The sequence below is a fragment of the Charadrius vociferus genome, unplaced genomic scaffold (genome assembly GCF_000708025.1).
Source record: "Charadrius vociferus isolate BGI_N301 unplaced genomic scaffold, ASM70802v2 scaffold15, whole genome shotgun sequence".
Classification (NCBI taxonomy): Eukaryota; Metazoa; Chordata; class Aves; order Charadriiformes; family Charadriidae; genus Charadrius; species Charadrius vociferus.
In genome coordinates this window covers 2,379,026-2,394,139 of record NW_009650064.1, presented here as the reverse complement: position 1 = coordinate 2,394,139, position 15,114 = coordinate 2,379,026, and the positions used below count along the sequence as shown (strand labels likewise).

Below are 15,114 nucleotides of genomic sequence, written 5' to 3'. Positions count from 1 at the left end.
AAAATAATGTACATAATGATTTGCTCCAAACCAGTATCATGCAGCATATTTTATAATTAATAGAAAAGCCAAAGGTCAACTGAGCTGCTTTTTGACTAACGTTACAGGAATTGTGAAGCAGCAGATAGACAGCCATATCAAAGATCCAGATCAACAGAGCAACGTCCTATGCTAGAGCGGACCAACTCCCGCTCCCGATCCACAGAGCGTCCTGACTCAAACCTCATCAGGTCGATGCCTTCATTAATGACTGGAAGATCTGCCCCTCCTTCACCTGCCTTACCGAGGTGAAACAGACAAATCAATCAGACTAATCCCCTTCTGCCCCACCAGCTCACCATTTTATTTTCCCAGTAGCTAATTGGTATCGCCTCATCCTTAGCTGTTCACTAGTAGCAGTAGATACTAACCCTTTCCGTGCCAACACACTACTTATATTCTACTCTGGATATAATGGTGTGGCTGCCATTGCAAATTGTTTACTAACAGTATTTAACTACATTTGTTTGTGATTTCTCATTTATCAGGAATCCTGGATGGTTTCCCACATAAAGCACCTCATAATTATCATATTCTTCTCTTACAGAATGAGAAATTGTTTGTGTTCATCAGACATCGCTTATGGAACAACCATCATAACAACATCAAATGAAACTATTTTTTTAAAAAAAAAAAGTTTCTTTTAATGGACTGTACTAACTTTGTCTATTAATTACCATTTTAACCGCCATTTTCTCTGACTACATTTTACTGTGCCATAGTCTGTATTGTTCCTGTTTGAGTGCTATACTTTACTGATTGACATTTTGAAGATTTCTATAGATTACTTTCAGCTTAAATAAACAAAATACAATAAAAAGATGAGTATATTTTGGTCTAGTTGATGTTCAGTAAAGCCTCTCCTTATTTTAGAACTGCAGAATACATTCTTTTTGTTTTCTAAAAGTTAGTTAGAAACATCAAATCCCCAGTGAGATTTAGAGTCAAATACTGGTGTCTTTTCTCAGTTTATTACTTTGTTTAGACAAATCCCTGTAATGTCATTGCCATTCAATGGCAATTTAACCTAATACAAGCTGAGTAAAGATCACTGAATTTGACCTGTGGATAAATTTATGTGTATGTGGGTATTATATCTATATGCACATGAATATACACACAATACATTTTCTGGCTTGACTGTGCAAACAAGCGTCTTATGGATGTTCAGCCTTAGTTTGGCTTGTTTTTGTTTTGGTTTTTTTTTTCTTTTTTTTCTCCCCCTAGAGAGATTTCTCTTTTTGATCAGGTCTTTTTCTGAAAAGAGATAATAGTTTCACTGCAGGACTGCAAGGGGTCCCAAGTGATCTCAAGCCTACTTAGTCATGTTATCAGTTCTTGATGGTATTTAAGGCTGAATTTGTCATTTAATGGCTGCGGTTTGTTTTGATATGTGTCTCATAGGTCACATCCTCGAACTGGGTCTGTTCAGACAAGTCCATCAAGTACTCCAGTAGTAGGGCGAAGGGGCAGGCAGTTGCCGCAGCTCCCACCAAAGGGAACGTTGGAGAGAAGTAAGTGTATGGTTTTCTCCTTAATGATGTTGCAAAATTGCTCATGAAGGTCGATTTTATATATTACTTTTCTTTTGGCACTACAGTTGAAATTGAGTTTTTGTGTACAGAATTAGTATCTGATAGTGGTATTGTAATTTGCACTGTATTTTCTTCTATTATCTTTTAATATCTACAATACTCTTGACTGAAATGAATCATCAGCAGTACAATAATCACCAACAGCACAATGCACACGAACCAAGAGGGACTGTTAGCATTATCCTGTTCCTTTTGAACTCAGTAGGTGTTTTGTCATTGACTTCAACAGGCACAGGAAACGATCTTTTGTATGTTGTTTAATGATAAAACTCTGGCTCTTTTGGGAGTTAGGAGCATAGCTGATCACTTGTGGGTTCACATGAAGTGTGTTACAGATTACTAATATAAAACCTGTGCATCTTGAAACAGGAAGAGCAAGAAGAAAGGTAATAATCTTTAAAATAGGAAAGGTCAGCAAGATATTTCATGATTCATGTTTTACTGGTATGGTAATTGTGCTTATCTTTAATGTCTTATAAAAGCACTGGTCAATTGAGACATCTTCCAAAATGTTTAAAAACAGAGGTGTATAAACACATTTTTGATAGCAAATACATTTTCACCCTTCCATTTCTGATAACTAGAGGTACTGTGCAAAATCAGTCTAAATGGCCATATACACTCCTTTTTTTTTAATCCTTCTTAACATGTATAATGTATCTTTTATAAAACTTCTGTTGTTTTTAACCCCTGTGCTTTGGTTCCCTTTTTTTGTTTGTTTTGTTTTTGTTACTTTCCCTAGACAATGGAGACAAGGAGATAGAATCTTATGAAGGTCTGTACATAAAGGAGGGTTTGTTTTTCACCTGAAAGCCTTTTTGAGAGGCTATATAGGGAAAAATAAACCCAACTGCAATTGATGTTCCTTGATTGCACAGACATAGTCAGAATTAATGTCATAATTATTTAGTCTTTTTTATATTCAGACCTGTGGCTCATAAATTGTACAGGGTTCTACATGAAAAAAAGACTATAAATAATACTATCTAAATATGATCATCATTAGAAAAGTACCTAGACATGTGCCCATTTTTAAATACCAAGGGTATACACTGCAGCAAATAAGTATTTCAGTTAACCTACATATGTATGTCCCTTTTTGGGATTAGCACTTCAGGCACATATTTAAATTTAAGCATTTGAGGCTATTTGACATGTTTAACGTTAGCCATGCATTTAATGAGAACAATGTTTTTATTGCAAATATGTTATAACGTTATACAGGTACTAGGTATTAATAACTCATTTTCAAATAATATAGGAGCAAAAATTAATCGAATCAAGACAGTCTTTCAAAAATTTATAATACTTTTGCTTAAAATTAAATCCCCTTATATTTTATACCATTAAAACCATTTCATTTCCTTAATAGCAAGCCACGAGATATCAATTGCAGTCCTTGGTTATACCACTGAGGGTCTATATGTAATATTACTGTATCTGTCTCATCAGACTTTTTAATTTAGTATTTGCAATGTTTGCAGTGTTTATTTCCATTTTGGAAGCGAAACTTCATGAAAAGAGAACTCTGTTTTCTCAGATCATCACCCTAGTGTATTCATTTCTTTGTCGTCTTATGTGTCGTAAAATGCTTACATGAAATAGAGTCTAGATATGCCAGGAAATAATCACATCTAATCACATGATGTTTGCTCTCATTGTTGTATACGCTTTCATGTTTTATCACTCTTCCCTGCTCTTCGCTTAGTATATCTATTTAGACTGTGAGCTCTTTAGGGCAGCAATTGTGAAGTACTGCATATTTTTACTGTTTTTGATTAGAGAGGGTTGCAGTCTTATTTACATCATAGGTTCTATAGAGAGAAATATAATAAATTCAATGAAATAATTATTTTTTATAGGAGTGCTAGAATTGTTTGCTCTGGTAAGTACTGCTGGAAATTGGAGGAAACCTATTTGGTTTTACTTGAAGACTGAGTAATATTTTCCTGTACCTCCGTCTAATGTAGTCTTTTGGAAAGTCTGGGTTAAGGAAAATTGCCAAATCCACAGATATTGGAGTTTTAATGTACAATCAAATCATCATCAGCGACTCAAGATACAGTACCTAGACACATTTCATGTTGAGTTTTACACATATGAAGGTGGTAAACACTGTAGTTAAAAATATAATCCATAGATACAACTTTCACACATCATTGTATATAATTTTCTGTCATGAATGAAAAGCTCGTATTCTAATAACAGTATAGTTCTACTTTTAGGCTTTCTCTATCCTTCGTTAGAATTTTCTAATCCTTTTCTTTAAAGGAATAATCATAACGCTCTACAAGAACATCAGATTACCTAACTTCTGTCAGTGACAGAACGTAATTATGATTAATTTTTTACTGTGGAGTAAATTGTTATTTTAAGCAAATGAAGTACCAGTGATAAAACCTAAAATTCAGTGGAAGGAGTTATTATTTAACAAATAGAGCAGCAAAACTTCATAGACATTTGAGTAGATTTTTATGTGTTATCATATACCCTGTGATAATCAAAACAGTTGTCTGTTGGTGATAATCAAAACAGTTGCTTGTTGTTGGGAAGGCTATATGGCCATAGCAGAAAATGTCATTGTCACAGGGTAGTCCTTTCTGTTCTTACAGAAGTATATACGTGACTTAAATGAGAGAGGGGATTTTATATTGCATGGAAGCATGCTGTGAACGTTAAGCTTTCTGTATTTTGAAATCAAGGATTTTACTGTTGATCAGATTAAGTTAAAATCATACTGAAGAATAGAGTTAGTAAAAGATACATTATAGATAAAAAGGAATTGGAAGTCATCTCAGTTTTGTAAAAGACAAAAACTTCTATGTTTGTAACTCCAACAGTAGTCTCATTTAGTCTCTATACATTTGAATAATCTTTATTTGTTACAGGGTTGAAACTACATACCATTTCTTAAAATGTAGTAGAAATAGAGGGACTCAAGTAGAAAGAAGGAAGTAGTTTGCAGTTGGGAAGGTTTTTTGTTACAGTGCAACACTCAGTATAATGTGGAATATGGTGTACTTGTGGCTATGTGACTACAACTGCAAGGGAAATTTACAGGGGAAAAAAAACCTCTGGGTAACTGCTTTCCAGATTAGGATCAGAATTAAAAGACATTGACTTATGGTAGATTTAGTCACTGAACTGTGTTATGTGATTTCATCTTTTGCCTCCAGGACATCTAGATTTCCCCAGAATAATTTATTTCAGGATTTTGAAATAGCCAGAGAAGTTTGTTTTTAAGCAATCTAGCTGTGAGTAGCTATGAAGGACCATTCCTAACAGTAGTGTATTGACCTATATATCTTTTCTCAGTGTCCCACATGCTCAGTAGGAGAACATACAAATATCGTTAGCTATGTTGCATTTACAATCTTTTATGGTCATGACATTTTGGCTAATTCCTTAGCTTCCCACAGCTGTGTTGCTGCCAGTATCAGATTTACCTGTTCAAAAGAAAGACTGGGTATCTCTGAAATGCATGGCGTTATCTTATCTGGTCAGAACATACCATAAGCATCTAGGCAGTTTGTGTTTTGCTTTAGGCTTTGTTAGTTTCATATATTTTCATGTTAGATGGCTGGAAAATGGTTCTAAAAGAAGTCTGAGACCACTTAAGGTTTTACCACATTTTCACTACTGAAATACCAGAAGAATATTTTTTTTTAGCTGAACTTTTACTTGTATATTTTTAAATTATGCTAGGATAGAGATATCTTGTTTCTAATGAACATTTGTAGAAAAACAATAGTATTAAATTGAACTTGTTTTTAGCAGTGAAATTGTTATGTACTCTTAAATGTTCTACAGACAATAAGTGAATACGGGAATATTTCTAGTTCTTAAGGGTTAACAAGATTTTTTTCATTTGTATGTGGATTTAATATATTTCTTTGTTCTTACTTGCCTTGGTAGAAGGATGAACTCAATGACTGCTTGCTGCTAATTAAAATGGAACACCATAAAGTGCTCTTGAAAGTATTCAGGATTAGCCCTTTCAATTTGTTGTTAATTACTAATCAGAGAGTATTTTTTCCTAATGTAATTTTTTCCTTTTCCTCTGAAAAATAAACATATCCCTTTCTTTCTTCATGCCTAAAAGAAAGAAACCACCAAAACCCCCAAAAACAATTATCTACCCAGCTGAAAAAAATAAAAAATTATGTCAGGCCAAACAAATGTAATAAAACCTTTAAGTAAAAAAATGAAGTGCTCAGAAATTTAGCAAATAGTAGAGCTCAGTGAGGATTTGCCCTTCTATTTCTGCTCTCTGGTACAGACTTTAATTACGTGCTCTCGTAATAATCTTGTGTCTTGGGAAAGTTGTTTCAGAGGCTGCTAAAGCTGACATTAATGCTGATTAACTGTCCCCTCTTAACTTCTGCTATGGATGATCTTATTCCAGAATAAAATTATCTATGAATGGAATTAACAGGGGTAGTTGATTAGGTTTAATCAGGGATAGCTATCAGACATAACTACAGTTTTTATATCTCTCAGATACAATTTCAAATCTTTAAAAAGAAAATCTCTATACTGTCAATTGTATTGTTGTTGCAACTCATGCAGTATGGAGTGCAAGTTAGTGAGGCACTCTGATGGTTGACTCTGATACTATGGACAGACAGAAAGACATGCTATTTATTTTAAGGGCTTTTGTCTCATTCAGGACAAAATTTTGCAAACTGAGAAGAAATTTTATTGTGTGTTTTCCAGTGCCCAGTGCCCTCCCATATTGATGGGAGACAAATACTACTATAATGCAATTGCAGAGAACCTGTATTCACACTCTTCGTAATTCTATCATACTCTACCAGCTGTGATTTCACAGGTTTTTAAAAATATATGGCATACAGGTAGTTTGTTTTGTAAATGGTGATTGATAACATGTATATAATATAGGATGGGAACTTGAACTGCCTTCAGCTTGGCTAGGAACTTGATGACTTAGTCAAACACAGCAGTGTGGATTTTTTTGCGGTACTGACTGTATGATATTAGTCACCTTCGCGCTTCCACAGGGTAACTTGCATTATGTGCGCTTGACAGGAAAAGTAAAGAGAATAGCTTAGTCAACATCAGTAACAAGGCTGCCTTAGGATAATGCATGAATCTACCCCGGGTTTTTGACTTCAAGTAGGAATTTGCAAAAATATACCTTTGTGTTTTACTTGTGGATGCTTAGCTCACTCTCCTGAGAGGTGGCAGAGTCCTCAGCCCTTGAAGAATATGAAAATATTTTATTTGCATCAGTACAATTTCCGTAGAAAAACTTGAACAAATGATACGTATATGTAGGGCTTAGGCTGCTTAAGTGAAAAGTTCCAACCTTTCAAGGAAAGTAAAGGTTCATAGTTTTCTCTTGGATTGGCAAAAGGAGGAATTAAACACCTTTTCTGTGTGCCAGTTGAAGGTCTTACTATCTAGGTCTGAGACTACAAAGTGCATAAAGGAAAATAAGTAAAAATCATAAGGCTGTGCTCATAACAGTCATTGTTTATTTATGTTTCAGGGTACCAACATGCCAAAAACATTTTAGTTCAATTCTACTGGAATCGATTTTTTAGAGTCTTTGGCACACCTTCTATACATTCTTTTCTGTGAGAGAAGATTGATTGTATAGATGGTGTCCCTGCTGAATATTTTAATTGGAATTTTCAATGGCATGATTTTATTGCAGAATTATAGAGCAGAAATCTATGTAGAGATTAGTTTCCATTGCATTGTCTTTGATTATAACTTAAATCTCTCTCCCTATTAACAGTAACCTGTTAGAACAAGTAGTTTTAAAGTTATTATTACACGCTAGCTAAACCTGAAGTCAAATAATTTAATGAGCTATTTAGTTGCACATAAACCTATACAAGTAATGAGAGAACTGGAAAAAAAATATCTGGGAACAGAGAACACAAAAAATCAATAAGTAATCAAAACCTAAACCTTGAAAAACTACCATATATTGCATCACATCAAACCAGTGGTTAATGAATAACTGACATTTAAATTAAAGCAGGTGTGGGGTACACCAGGTATTCAGCTCAACACTCTTCCATATCATTACAATTGTTACCCTGGTATTAGATGGGGTTTGTCACAAAAGAAAGTTATGATTCTTTATTAATGACATAAAAGAAATATATTTGTGTTGCTTATCACGAACTGGTGATAATGCTTATCACCATTGTTTCCAACTATTTCAGTATTCTCTGATATTTTGATATGTTCTAGGCAACTATAGTTACTGATGAAAAAGTGTCCTTCTTTCTGAATTCTAACTATTCTGAAATCCAGGTAAAAAGCATATTATCTGGCAAATTGAGGATTTTTTTTGTAACCTAGAAAAACATTTGCATTGTTTCTTCTGCACTTATTAAGGTACTGAGTATGCCCACTTGCTTATTATTTATACACGATTTTAAATATGCTCTTTGAGAATAGAGGCTTGAACTTTTATTTCTGGAAAAACTAAAGCAAAACCAAGCAGAATGTGCTTTCAAACCAATTATATACCAATATATGTCTGCTTTCTCTGCTTTGGTACTTATTATCTGCTTTCCAGTGCTTCAATAATTTAATAAGAAATTGGCAACAAGGGATATTAAGGGCTGCATATGACCATCATTACTTGCAGAAGGATCTCATTGGAGTAAACCAGAGATATTAATGAAAAATAACACAAGGATTTGTTTAATCTTTGATTTGCTCAAAAAATAATTTATGCCACAGGCTGAGGGTTTGTATGTTATTGTGAATGTCTTTTGTTTGATGTTTACCTTTCATGTGAACAGCTTGTAACAAAGCATGCATGTTTTTTGTCTTGCTTTTTCCCCCCTGTCATACCTTGCTTATACAAATGCAGCAGGAGATGAAGAAAACAAGCGTATTGGAGTTCAGGAATCAGAGGTCGAGGCAGGTCTGTCTGACCACAAGTGCCTATCTCCTTTAGAAATATTTTCCCCTGAGCATGTAGGGAAGCTTTACCAGCCAGCCTGTAAATATATTAAAAGTTCAAAATCCAGATAATAATTGTATCATTTTAGGTAAGAACAAGACAAACAAATTCAATGTAGCATAGTTTATTTACCAGTTTGCTAATGCTTAAAATAGTTCAACCTGCAAAAATAACTTAACTTTTTTACCTTTTTTTAATTCCTCTTTATGAAAGTACTGTGTCACTGGGACCAAGTTACAGCCTTAGCAGATTTGGGTGGACACCCCTTAGATGTGGTACCCTCTACTTTGCATTGGTGCTTTTTACAAGCAGGGAAGTAAACATGATTGTATCATGACACTTTTTCTTCCATAATTTGTGTAGGCGGGCTGATGATGTTGAACAAAAATAGTAGGGAACTACATTACCTGAAAATACTTTGAATATTTTGTATTATGTCCCTCATCCTGCTTGGAAGACAGTTCAGTTGGTAGAAAAAGAAAGCTAGTGTAATGAGAACTGATAGATGATTATCAAATCAAACAGATGCAAATATTTTTTCAACTCAAATACCATGTGTTTAAAATATGCAACTTTACCTTCTAATTTCAGAAAACAGACACTGTACAGGTTCAAAGACATGCAGAGATCTAGAGATTTTTTTAACCATCATTTTTCTGCTCTTGAGTCTCTTTCTCAAAGGAAGAGTCATAAAAGCATAAATGTGCATTTACATGCACTGTTAATAGGTTACATTCTGTTAGATCTTCAAGTTAAATCTTTTCTCAAAAAAAATTTGTTATCCCTGTTAATAATGGTCTGTGACAGCACATCAACTGTGGTGGATGTGGAAGAGCAGCACAGATAAGCTTTCCTGGTTATAAATATTTGGGGCTAGACCAATGCTAAACTTAGCTGCCTAACAGTTGGCAGTGCGGTACATACCTCAAGGCCCGTGGAACAAAGCCCAGAGAAGGATAGTGCACTGAGGGTATTACTGCAGTTATGTGGAGAGAATTAAGTGCTCCAAAAAGGTGGCCCCAAAAAATGGTAAGCTGAGCAAGAAATACATCTTATACTAGCTCGTAGGAAAAATTACTAGCTAAGGATGAGTGTGCCTAAAATGCCATCCCTGCTTAAAAGTGTCAGTGCCTGAATCACAGATTTTTTGGAATCCCATGTCCTTGATCCTACTTCCATTGTTGTTTAAGAAAAGAAAATATGGATCACTATTTTATTCTTAAAACGCAGGAAGGAATAATTACTATGATAGGGCTCGTTACTTGCTAGAGTAATTTCAAGATTTGATACCTGGAAAGCAAGATTATGTATATTTTTTAATTGTACCTTTCACTTAAGCATCCAAAGTATCCAAGGCAAAGTATCTTTGCCTTGCCATTTTTCATTGTAGTACACTTTATATTTTTCTTGCTTTTGTTGTGCTTCTGTTGCTAAGTGTGTACCGTTCACTGGTGTGTGTACTGTGCACTGTTCACTCTGTGTGTTGTGTGATAGGCATAGTGCATGGAATTGTGCTAACCTAGTTTGCAAAATATTTGTGTGTGATATAGTTACGTTGTTTGTCATAGTAGCTGTTCTAATTGTTAATCATCATTGTCTGTTTTTAATGTTATAAAGATTGTGAGGAAAAACATCAAACCCCACCTGTTAATGGGCGAAAAGGCAAGTTGATAATGCTATTGCTAGTGAATTGTGGGTGTTTGAGAAATACTTATTTTTTGCTGCATGTGTGTGTGTTGCTTAGTTCTGCTAGTTCAAAATTAGTAAGTTTGTATATGTTCAATTTTAATGTGTTGTTTTACTTCTTGCACTTAAAATAATTTTCAACTATGGTTTTAAAATCTTTCTTGGAATCAAAAACTCCAGATTTTTTTTTTTTATTTTTTTTTTTTACAGCTAACTGTATTACTGAAGATGTAGTTTTTACCACCTAGCTATATGATCATGTTGCCCGTTTAGAACTAGTGGCATAGTTTTTGTACTTTTGCTCATTTACGAATTCCCAGTCGCCCTTGCTCTAAGAGACCAAGTACATTTTTAAGACATCTACAAAATTGTCTGCATTGTCTTCCACTTTTTACCAGGTCTATATACTTTTACATGACTTGGCTATATATATTTCAAGTTTGGCACATTTTTTCTAGTCATAGGAGAGATGGACCATTTTAATTAGCATATACTGGTAGAGAAAGGCTTATGTTATTAGCAATCATCTCTATTGTCTAGTTCTTATTATGTTCGGTATTCCCTTCTATTTCAAATGCTGTAGAAATAAGCTTAATACAAAGCACTGAAGTGTTAACATGGAGATTTAGATTTATTATCTAAAAATAGAACAGGAATGTTGCAATGAACAACCATAGCTTACTTTGAAGTTTTATCCGAGTTCATGCTTCTAAATTGCTTTGAAAATTCTGAAGAAATCTGTTATTATTTTTCCATGTACTTCTAAAGCCATATTACATTTAGACTTTGTCTCATCAATATCTTTTGCCAGTGAATGAAATATCATATAGATAGTGCTTGGCTTTATTAAAATTTGGATATTCACTCTTACACTTCCATCTCTACCAGGTGCCCACATGGGGGTTAGTCCCAGTTACACTAGTAGGGGCTCTTCCTGACTTTCTCTTCCCTAGAATAATTTAGCAGAGGGAATGCAGGTATCAGGAGAGCAGGGATTCCGTTTTGCCTGTGCTAGTTCATTGTGTTGCAGGGAAAACCACATTGTTTTTAATATGCCACTTGTTATCCAGTGTAGACAGACTGAATGAGGTGCCTTCGCAGAGAGGGTGCTGTGTCGGCAGCCTGGCAGAGCAATGCACAGGGTCACCTCCGTTACTCTCGTGGCTGTGCCAGCATAGTCCTGAGCGAATTCAAATGGTGGAAGGCTGCTGCTGGAGCTGTAATGCATGCTAATTACCAGATAACTCAGTGCTTTATACTTTTAAGATCCAAATTCCAATCCTGGTAAAGTTGGAGGCTTTTGCCACTGACTTGATGAGGTTGACAAGCCAATAATCAGTGATTGAGTCAGGCTAAAGCTGTTCTCATTCTCAGTCTCACTTCCACTCTTTCAACAAAAGCAATATTTTTTATATTTAGTTATAGAGCCTGAAAGATGTATGTTGCACGATAAACTAAATACTACTAACCTGTATTTAATATAGTTTGTTTTCACATATTTATTAATTTTTCTAAGGTGTCCATTTTGTGTTTATAGAAGGTTCTTCTGCAGAGCTCTTCTACTCAAAAAAAAAAAAGGTCATTTTCAAATATTTATTACCAAAACCATTATCCCTTTCAATTTTTCTTCAGGTCTTTTGCATTTCTCTTTCATGTATTTTGTATGACACCTTCTGATCATTTGAGTTTGTGAGAAAAGGCTCCTGGTAATTCTGTCCTTTACTGTCTTAATTTAGGGTGCATAAAAGATGATATAGTTACCAAAGGAGAATTTGAAGCTTTTCAGGTTATCAGTTCCCTCGCTTATTAGAATTTTTTACATAATTACACAACAGCTTTGTCTATACTAAGGGAATCAGGAATGCTTTCCAGTTCTCATCTCCCAGGTTGAGAAGTGTCTGGAGCCTATTTGCGTCTTGAGTCTATACCAAGACAAGACCCAAGTCACCCAGTCCTCCCCTTTCTATGCGCTCTGGTTTCTGCATGCATGGGAGCCCCACCACTCTGTGAGCAGTCTGGATGCCTGGAGGAGTGGAATTGAAAGTGTGCTGTATTCCAGGCTTGCTGCGCAGTTTAGACACATTCTAAAGAGTTTAGGTGACTGAAGTGCAAACTAGGCAGCGTAAAGGGACCCCAGTCAAAGAAGTGTTGACAGATGGACCGGCTTAACTGACGTGCAGAAATAGCGTATGCATATACTTTTTTGAAAAACAAACATGTGGCTGTCATGCCAGAGGGAACTCTCATCCTGCTGGCTGACCTGAGCATCATCTTCCGTCTATGACCATTTGGGATTCCTGGAAACGAGGCCCACATTTTGCCTGAACTACTAAACATGACTGCCGTGAGTCTCTTGTGTGCTCTCTATTCCCCTGGCCCACTGACTCTAGACTTTGCTCAGAAACTGTGACAACTGCTGAATTTTGCATGAAAAACGACACTGAATATGTGTTTTATGTGTGCTGTGACAATACTTAACATATTCATATGTGTTATGAGTATCTAGAGTAATACTACATTTTAATTAAATTCTAGTTCAAGCAAAGTAGGGTTTAAGGTATAGACCTGTTGAGACTGTGGTAGCTGTGGTGAAATAGAAAAAAAAAAACAACACAAAACAGTAGAAGTAAAGTACCCATAAAATGCAAATTCTCCAGACTGAAGAAGCTACGTTCTGCTGAAATTCCTTATGATATAGGTGACTATTTTATGAATTTAGGTCTAAAACTACCAGGGAAATATAGCAGATGAGAAAGAGTCTAACTACTAACTTGTCCATAAATAGCTTCAAATTTGACTTATTTATACAACATGTGACGTGACATCTTTCAAAACTACATCACAGTATAAAGTATTTCTAAGACCGGTATGTGACAATGTGATGTCATTTTGTCTGCTAGTCAAACATAGTTTGTCTGGTTACTAATCTAATATTTTATAAGTAATGTTGAAAAATAGCACAGGTGTTTTGCTGTGGACAGCATTTGCATGTAAAGATGCATGTAAAATTTGCATGTAGATTTGAGCAATAAGAAAACTTATATGTTATTAATTAGTAGTAATAGATATTCTGAAGAACTTAGAGCTTTCTGAAGAAACAAATCTATATTTTTCATCTTTCTATAAGCCATTTATTGTATTTTCTTTATTGATTGGTATTAGTGCTTAAAACAACTGGCTTATTTTCAGAACCATTTCTTGAACTGAATAATTGTTTAACATTTTAGAAATGTGCCGTAAAGTTCAATCTTCACTGCACTTAAAGTGGTAGAACACCTGTGATTGCTTGCAGAGCTCTTTTGTGTGTGTGTGTGTGTGTGAGAGAGAGAGAGGGGGGGTGTCAAATAATAAATTACCTTTCTGCATAGAAAATGTTTGAAGACTTGCTATAAGATTGCACCTTTTTCAGTAAAGAATAAAAATAACCTGAAAAAAAACCCCACCCTTTACCTTACATCCTGCATTCTGCAGGGTGGATTTGTAAGCTGTTCACATTTCCTTGCGTGCCCAGAGCACTGGCTGATACCAGGGAACAGGAATGCAAACTGAGCAGCGACTGTGGGAGAGAAGTGTAGAGCAGAAGCTTGCATTTTGTTCCACATTCACTTTGGCCATTACTTGTAATTTGTCTTATTTAAATTGATTAATCATTAGACTCTGGAGCTATTTTGACTTTCTTTATGTCTACCTTTCATAGCAGTATGAGGATAGCCATACTGTGACTAAAAATCCATCTAGCCCAGTCTCTGGTTCTCAGCAGACCAGTCACGGACGCTGGGGGAAAGGAATAAGAGCAGAACAAGTGCGTAGTAGTGCTCATCTAGGATACTGGATCCCCTGTCTCCTATGACTTCTGCCTCAGGAACCTACAGAAACATCAGTGGTATCTTTACATGGTTCTTTGTCTCCCTCATAGGGTCTGTGCACCCTTTCTGCTGCCTTAAATCAGTCCTGCAGACACGAACCTGCACTGCTTATCCAAACAGGTGACTCAGTAGAGCTGTTCTTCCGAGATACTCAAAATCCGCCTGTTGATAATAGGCCAGCAGGCCCGCTGGGTTGCCTTCGTTTCTAACGTGTTTCAGGCATATAACCAGAAGAGGGAGCAAAACTGCTGTATTTTAAAAACATATTAAGAAGATATGAAACAATCTCCCCCTGCCCCAAACGATCCTGGGGGGAGAAAAAAAAAAAGCCTTGAAAGTGGCTTAAAAAGAATATATTTACTTTTTTTATAATAAAATATAATTTCTTAAATATTAATATTCACATATTTAATGTACCATTAATTGACTGTATTTTTTCTTCTGACTAGTCTGGTGCATTTAGGTTTTTCTTCATGTTTTACAACTCTATTATATTTATAAAAGTGGCAACATGATACTTTGATTGTTAGCTAAAGGTAGCCCATGACTTTACTAAGTCATTGCAACAAGTAATCTCTGCGGCCTTGCTTGAGTACATCTACCGTTTTCTTTAAATTAAGCAATAGAAGATTCAAAACAATTCATTCCCCATATAGAAGGATCCACTAGTAAAACATTTTAAAAATAAGTTTAGAACAGAATTGATGGGATTTGCAGCTAGGGAACATGATAAGAGACTGCTACCAGACTAGGCTTGTTAAGTGCTTTACAGCTACAAATAATTAATGTAACCTTAAAGTCAATTTCAAGAAAACATTTCTGGAGTAAAGGAGTACAGTGGAGTACAGTGCACTATCATTTTTGTTACCCTGGTAATGATAATATTAAATGTAGATATGTGGCAATATTTTTTATTGCCTACCTAATGACTTCCATTAAAGTTCTTTTAATGTATTCCCACTGCAGCCCCAGGGAA

General features: G+C 35.3%; 1 protein-coding gene across 3 annotated transcripts in view; it reads left to right on the top strand.

Annotated features, from left to right (window-relative positions):
* RIMS2 (regulating synaptic membrane exocytosis 2) overlaps positions 1-15,114 on the top strand; it is a 340,994-nt gene that overhangs the window by 202,280 nt on the left and 123,600 nt on the right. For all 3 annotated transcript variants that reach the window (XM_009891810.1, XM_009891808.1, XM_009891809.1), the window contains 2 exons: positions 108-287; positions 1,444-1,553. In XM_009891810.1, coding sequence (XP_009890112.1) covers positions 108-287; positions 1,444-1,553 — 290 coding nt within the window. The remainder of the gene's footprint in view (positions 1-107; positions 288-1,443; positions 1,554-15,114) is intronic.